The sequence below is a fragment of the Acinonyx jubatus genome, chromosome A2, assembly GCF_027475565.1.
Source record: "Acinonyx jubatus isolate Ajub_Pintada_27869175 chromosome A2, VMU_Ajub_asm_v1.0, whole genome shotgun sequence".
Lineage (NCBI taxonomy): Eukaryota > Metazoa > Chordata > Mammalia > Carnivora > Felidae > Acinonyx > Acinonyx jubatus.
The window spans coordinates 92,662,299-92,669,915 of NC_069383.1; the positions used below are offsets into that span (position 1 = coordinate 92,662,299).

A 7,617-nucleotide genomic window follows, 5' to 3' on the forward strand; every position below is an offset into this window, starting at 1 on the left:
ACTTAAAAACGGTTAAAGTGGTGGGGCGCCTGGGTGGCTCAGTCGGTTGGGTGTCCAACTCTTGATTTCAGCTCAGGTCATGATCTCACGATTCATGAGTTCAAGCCCCTCGTCGGGCTCCGGCTGGTGGTGCGGAGCCTGCTTGGGATTCTCTCTCTCCTTCTCTCTGCCCCTCCCTCTCTCGCACAGTCTCTGTCTCTCTCAAAATAAATACAATAAAACTTAAAAAACAAAATGGTTAAAGTGGTAAATACTACGCATATTTTACCACAATAATAAAATGGTGCTGTTCTGGTTGAAGCAAAAATGATGAGCTAGAAGGCACAGAGAGACAAGTATATAGCCAGATAAAATCTGGGCAACAGTGGAATGCTACCTTACCTTTCTGTTGCAAACCAATCCCCTAAACTCAAGCATATATCCAAACCTAATGATCTTGGTGCTTGACATGTGACCTCTTGAATCTATACACACTATTTGTTGGGGGAGGGTGCAGAATTTGGGGAGAAATGGAGGCTGGAGCCTGAGGAAGGCCAGCTCCCTTGTCTGCAGGATGAAGAAACAGCAGAGACCAGTCTCTGGGCAATCAGCCTGGCCTGGGGATAGAGCTGAAACACTCAACGCTACACGGTCACCTTCTCCCCTTGCCAACAAACTGGGACACAGCTGAGCTTAATGGAAGACAGGGTGTGAGAGATCCCAACATGTGACACAGGCAGAGGCAAGAGGATATATTTTGTGTGATATGTACCTGCTATCCGGTATCATCGAGCCCTCAATTTCTATGTAATTAATTTTTGTTTATTGTTATTTTTGAGGCAGAGACAGAGCATGAGTGGGGGAGGGGCAAAGAGGGAGACACAGAATCCGAAGCAGGCTCCAGGCTCTGAGCTGTTGACACAGAGTCCGATGCAGGGCTCAAACCCATAAACTGTGAGATCATGACCTGAGCCGAAGTTGGACACTTAATGGACTGAGCCACCTAGGCGCGCTGAGGCCTCAATTTCTAAAAGCTCAAAGGAGCTGTGGCCAGTTCGGGGCACTCAGGCAGCAGGCTGGTTGAGTAGGAAAGATGAAAGAGTACATGGGGGGCTGACAAGAGTGGGCAGACTCAGGGTACCCCGCTTAACCCCCCACGGCTCAGCTCCAGCACTCATCATATTCTGCAAATGAAGGAAAATCTGGACATCTGCCCAGTGTGGAAAAAGGGACCAGCCAAGCCACCCAGTGACCCAGTCCCAAATCTGACTTCGCATCACAATCGCATAAGGTCAGTCTGGGGAATTGGGTAGGACCCACGCAAACATGCCATCTTCACAGATTCGGATTTGTTGAGTTGAAATAAGAGCCTAGAATCACAAGCATCTGGGAACAAGAACAGCGAGGAGGACCAGGTCCCCGGCAGAAACAAAGGCAACCGTGACTGAACAGCTAAGAATGGGGAATGCATGAAACGCAGAACCCCAGATTGGATGAGTGCTCCCTCCCAAGGTGGTAACGTGGGTACTGGGGCGACCGCTAGTAATCAGCTAGTGATGCCGGACTCCAGCCAATCAGCCCAGACAAAGATGAGCAGAAAAACTTATAAGGCAATAACCACGTCTAGCTAATTTGTGACTACACTTTAGTTACACAGTAAAGAGTGGATCCTCTAAAAATTTCCCGGATTCTGTGCTTTTAGCAACTGCTTGTTTGGGGCTTTATTTTTCCTTTAGTTATCAGTCAAATTGCTTTCAAAAGATCTTTATCAAACTGTAAAAAAAGAGAATAGTATATAACTGAGCAAAGCCCAAGTCTAGATAATAAACTCTAGTCCCACATATAAGGCACTTTGACCTGGCCACTTTAACATAATCTCATTTCAGACTCACAAGATTTCTAGAGCGTAAATGCCTCTGTCCACAGGCAAGTATTGGTTGATGTGATTTTTATTTTACACATGGGGCACACTCGCATGGGTGTGTACGTGCTCATGAACTGTCATCTGATAATCAGTAAATGCTCTACAATAAGGATAAAATTTCCCCAAATTTTGGGCTCCTGTGGCTCAGTCGGTTGAGCATCCAACTCTTGGTTTTGGCTCGGGTCATGGTCTCAAACCCCCCATTTGGGCCCTGCACTGAGCTTGGAGCTTACTGAAGGATTCTCTCTCTCTTCCTCTGACCCTCTCCTGCCCTCACACTCTCTCTTAAAAAAAAAAAAAAAAAAAAAAAAAAATCCTCAATTCTAAAACGCACAGGGAAAATTCAAAAAAGAAACTCTCCTCTCCTGTCAAGGAATAGATGGTCAAATATTTTAATAGACCAGGTTCCCTGATGGTTGGTAGGAAAGATCAAAGGGTACCCGGGGAGCTGGCAGAGTAAGGAATTTAGGAAATGTCATCTACAATACATTTGAATGAATAACTCTTGAAAGTTTCAAGTGAAGCTAACATAACACAAATTCTACTGCATCTCACTTACAATTAGGCATCTTCAATTCAGAAGGCCATTCATTCTCCTCCCGAATAAATTCATTTAAACATTTTACTAAGCACCTAGTACCTGTAAAGCACTAGCCCTGTGAGAGATGCACGCATGAGTGAGCTCTGTCCTCGTTCTTGAGGACTCAGCAGTCTGTAGTAGACATAAGACAAATATACAAACAACCAGACTCCAAGCAGAATGTTATTCATAAGAGAGGTCTCAACAAATACTGTTGGGCATCCATGATCATGAAGGTCAACTGTAAATCATTTTGGAACTAAGTAAAACTACTGGTGAGAAAATTCCCAGGCAGAATACAGGGTATGAGCCCTTTCTCCAAACTATACACATGTGGTTATTTCTGTGAACTCCCTTCCCTGTACTCAGCATAAACAAAGACCTCCCAGTGCCTTAAAAAAATGTTCAATCATGTCCAAAAAAGTGATTTCATAGCTTGAGAGCCCATGAACGATTTTACATTATGTTAATTTAATACAGATCTTATTACTTTGGTTCTTTCTAAAATTAAAGGGTAAAAAAAAAAAAAAGCAATCATCAAAGAATACAAGGCTCAGAAAAGTTAAGAGGAGAGGGGCGCCTGGGTGGCTCGGTCAGTTGAGTGTCTGATTCTTGATTTCGGCACAGGTCACCACGATCATGAGATCGAGGCCTACACTGGGCTCTGTGCTGAGCATGGAACCTACTGGAGATTCTCTCTCTCTCTCTCTCTCTCTCTCCCCCCCCCCCGACCCTTCCCCTGCTCACTCTTTTTCTAAAATTAAAAAATAATAAATAAAAATTAAAAACAAAGAAAAGTTAAGAGGAGAGATTTATTTTTGGCTTGCTCATCATGGAGGCGGTCTGCATTCCCAGTGCATGATGCCAAGAAAAAACCTTCCTCTGCCCTAACCTGTCATCACAGCTCATTTTAATACCCATCTCAGGTCTCAAAGCTTTTTAGGGGGAAAAATTAGGTCAAGACTTTCTAAGAGGTTCGGGGCACTTAGGTGGCTCAGTCGGTTGAGCGACCTACTCTTGATCTCGTCTCAGGTCGTGATCTCACAGTTTGTGGGTTTGAGTCCTGCATCGGGCTCTGCCCTGACAGTGGGGAGCCTGCTTGGAGTTCTCTCTCTCTTTCTCTCTGCCCCTACCCGACTCATGCTCTCTCTTTCTCTCTCTTAATAAATAAATTAATTAAAAAAAAGATTTTCTAAAAGGTTCAAGGGGGCCGAACAGAACAATTAACAAATTTATTTAACTCCACTTTTGTTCACTTTTAGCTTTCAAAACTCTGTAGACACAAGGCCAGATTTCAACAGCTCCCTACCGCACAAATCAACCAGGGTGAGAAAAATCTAACCATTTTTAATCTAAAAGAACTGATAACATAGGTACGATTATTTACCAGCTTTAAAAAAACAGAACGACAATTTGTGAATGTCTGCTTCTTTCTGCCATTGACAATGGACCACTGGTCTTTTTGAGAATGACCCTGTTGGGGAGATGAATGCCTGCTTTAACTATATTCAGGCTGTTGAAGTGTCAAAGGTGAAATTATGACTCGAAGGAAATTTATTAAGGTGATAAGGTTCATTCTACTTCATAAAGTAAAAAAAAAAAAAAAATTAGAATTAGGTTCTCAAGTCTTTTTTAAAAGGTGGGGTGTTCTAGTGGGAAAAAACATGAGCTCTGGAAAACACATTTCTATTTGGAAATAGAAGATTGGAAATTTATTACACACACTAGCCTGAGTAAATTACTTATGTTGTCTGAATTTCCAGTTGCGTATGTGTAAAATTCAATCATTTAACACATATTGTGGCAATAATCTAGGTGTCAGGCAAACAGCAGTGAACAAATTCTTTCCGTCATGAAGCTTATGTTCAAATGGGGAGAATATACAGAAATGAACACAGAAACACACAGGACAAATAAGTAGAAACTTTAAAACATACTATGTCAGATGGTAATGAGCACTAAGGAGAAAAATAATGCAAGGAAGAGGTCTCAAAGAACAATCAAAGGTCTCACTCAAAAAGATAACACGTGGACAAAGACGTGAAGGAACCCCAGAAGAAAGCCCTGGATATATGAGGTCAATAAAGGGTGTAGCATGAGCAAAGGCCCTGAGGTAGAAACAGGCCAGCCTGTTGAAGGAACAGTAAGAAAGCCAAGTATAGCTGATGCAGAGTGACAAAAGGGGAGAAGAGGAGAAGAGCAGAAAACGAAGTCAGAGAAAAGGAATAAGGAACAATTGGGCAAGGTCCTGTAGGGCAACTAGGGTATTATAAAGGAGTCCGACTTTCCCTCAGAGTGTGATGGGAAGCCACTGGCAGGCCTGGAACATAGGAGGTGCTGGTCCTGACTTATATATCAGAACAAACATTCACCACACAGAATTACTTTGTGAGGACCAAATGTGATGTGAAGGCTTTACACTGAAAAGTACCATCAAAATTCAAAGCATACTTACTATATCACTAACTTTCTATGTGTGTTTTTATACCAGACAGCTTTGCCAAACTTCTGCACAAAACAGCAGTAAATACTGAGAGCAACTCTCTCCATCTCTACTACCCTGTATCTAAGGTCTTGGCTTTTGGTTTTATTTATTTTTGAGAGAGAAAGAGCGTACGCAGGGAAAAGGCAGAAAGAGAAGGGGACAGAGGGTCTGAAGCGGGCTCTGCACTGACAGCAACAAGCCCAATGTGGGGCTCGAACTCACAAACCGTGAGGTCATGACCTGATCTGAGTTCGGACACTCAACGGAACAAGCCACGCAGGCACCCCGTTTTGGTTTGAAATCAAACAACAAATAAGCTGTTATTTCCACCAGAAAGACCAACAGTGTGAAAACCAATCTCACCACTATCATCAAACCCAGCAATGACTCATGAAGCTGCATGTGCTTAACAAGCATTTTTCCTTTGAAGTGACTGAATCAAAAAAAGGAGGCTTCGGTGGCTGGTAGCAACACTCCTATTACCACAACGACCACCCAAACCAAATTTCTACTTTATTTCTTAATTACTGATGTATATCAAATGTACTTAGGGCAACTCTGCATTACATAAATGAAGTATGTTACAAGTGGTATTCTTAATACCACTGATAATAAATTATCAAGTAGCTAAACTTCTTTCATTATGGTACAGCTCATCATACACCACTTTTTAGAGACAATTATGGAAACTGATGGCCTTGTTAATTTGTAAGGAAAAACTGTGCCAACCTGAAATGACCCTGTAGATGGACAATTAGTTCTGGGCTTTGCACTTTTCTGTCTTCTTGATAGTACTTTGTCATTTCAACTAAGCTTTGATTACCACTATCACGTGTAGGAAAATAACTCTTTTGCCTTCACTATCTACTACTCTAAACTCCAACCCCACATAGCCATGTGTGGGCTGGCATTGCCATCTGATGTTCTGTCAGCAACAAAGAATCTCATGTAACTTTTACTGAGCCCTACTTTTACTAAGCACTTTAACTGGTGTGCTTATTCTACCCTCTAACTTATTTACTCTCCAAGAATGTTACTCTTATATCTCCATCTTATATTTAAAGTTAAGTAACTAGCCCAAAGTCACATATTAAGAAAGAGAACCAAAGGCACCCGGGGGGCTCAGTCGGTTGGGTGTCCGACTTTGGCTCAGGTCATGATCTCATGGTCTGTTCAAGCCCCACGATGGGGCTCTGTGCTGAGAGTTCGGAGCCTGGAGCCTGCTTGGGATTCTGTGTCTCCCTTTCTCTCTGCCCTCCCCCGCTCGTGCTCTGTCTCTCCGTCTCTCTCTCTCAAAAAATTAAATAATTAAAAAAAAAAAAAAAAGAAAAGAAAAAAGAGAACCAGCACTGGAGCCTAGACATTTTTGCTCCAGGACAAATGCACTTAACTACTGCTGCACGTCACAGTTGACTTAGCTTTGCACCTAAAAACAATAGGTACGAAACAAAATTCATCATCTACTCTCTCCTGGCCCTCCTGCAAACCAACTCTCACTGTCTTCACTTCGACGCTTCCCAAGGGCAGTCAGTTCCTGGGACAACCAGGCTGCCTTCCAGCCAAAATATCACTGAAGACAGGTCACAGGGGCAGCGACAAAGCAAGGCCGCCCCTCCAAAGCCGGGGGTGTGTCGGAGAGCTTTCCCCGGGTGCCCTCCAAGAGCAGCCATCCCACCCTCTCCTCTGCTCCCCGAAATGGCCTTTCGCCCCTCGCGCGTCCCGCGGTGGGCCTGCCTCGCCCTCTGGCAGCTCCGAACTTCCACACTCTCGGCTCCAAGCCCGGATCACCTCACCTCGCCTCTCCCTCCCCGGCCTAACAGTTGCAGCATTTACCTGCCCCTCTGCTTCCGCCATCATGCAGCCAGAGAGTCACATGACAGACCCGGAAATGAGAGAAACCTAGACACTGGAGACAGGGGCTGCTGGGAAATGTAGTTTTAGCGCCTCTGAACCGGGGCGTCATTTCGTGCATCTCTGCTTCTGACTTTCCCAGCTCAATGGAGATGGCCCCTGGAGAATCTGAACAAAACCGTTGTTGAGTTCATGATTTATTTTTTTGTTGTTCTTACTGGTTCCATGATTATGACATTATTTACTAATATTCGCTATGTATGAAGCCCTGTGGTTATAGTTTTGCAAACATTTTCTCATTTAATACCCCCAGCAATCCCTAGTGTTACCCCTATTTATAGAGGAGAACACCATGGCTCAGAGGTCACACACCTGTAAGAGGCAGAACTAGGATTAGAATGTGGCCACCTCTGGGGCACCTGGGTGCTTCAGTCCGTTAAGCATCAGACTTTGGATCAGGTCATGATCTCACAGTTCCTGAGCTCCAGCCCCACATAGGGCTCTCTGCTGACAGCCTAGATCTGATCTGGACCCTGCTTCTGATTACCTCTCGCTCTCTCTCTGCCCCTCCCCCACTCTGCTCTGTCTGTCTGTCTCTCTCTCGCTCTCAAAAAATGAATACAACGTTTAAAAAGTTTTTTAAAAAATAGAATTTGGCCATGTTTAATGCCAAAGACTCTATGATTAGCAAATGCTTCCTAGTCTAAAAGGTGTCTTGTCCTTTTTAACAAATATATTCAGCGAATATAAAGCATAAATCAGTCCTTGCAGTGGAGAACCAGATAAGAACTTATATTT

At 43.7% G+C, this 7,617-nt stretch overlaps 1 protein-coding gene across 2 annotated transcripts in view; it reads right to left on the minus strand.

The window, feature by feature from the left end:
* VPS41 (VPS41 subunit of HOPS complex) overlaps nucleotides 1-6,885 on the minus strand; it is a 183,462-nt gene extending 176,577 nt beyond the window's left edge. For both annotated transcript variants that reach the window (XM_053218649.1, XM_015071615.3), the window contains exon 1: nucleotides 6,802-6,885. In XM_053218649.1, coding sequence (XP_053074624.1) covers nucleotides 6,802-6,825 — 24 coding nt within the window. In that variant the 5' untranslated portion in view covers nucleotides 6,826-6,885. The remainder of the gene's footprint in view (nucleotides 1-6,801) is intronic.
* Nucleotides 6,886-7,617: the final 732 nt, after the last annotated feature.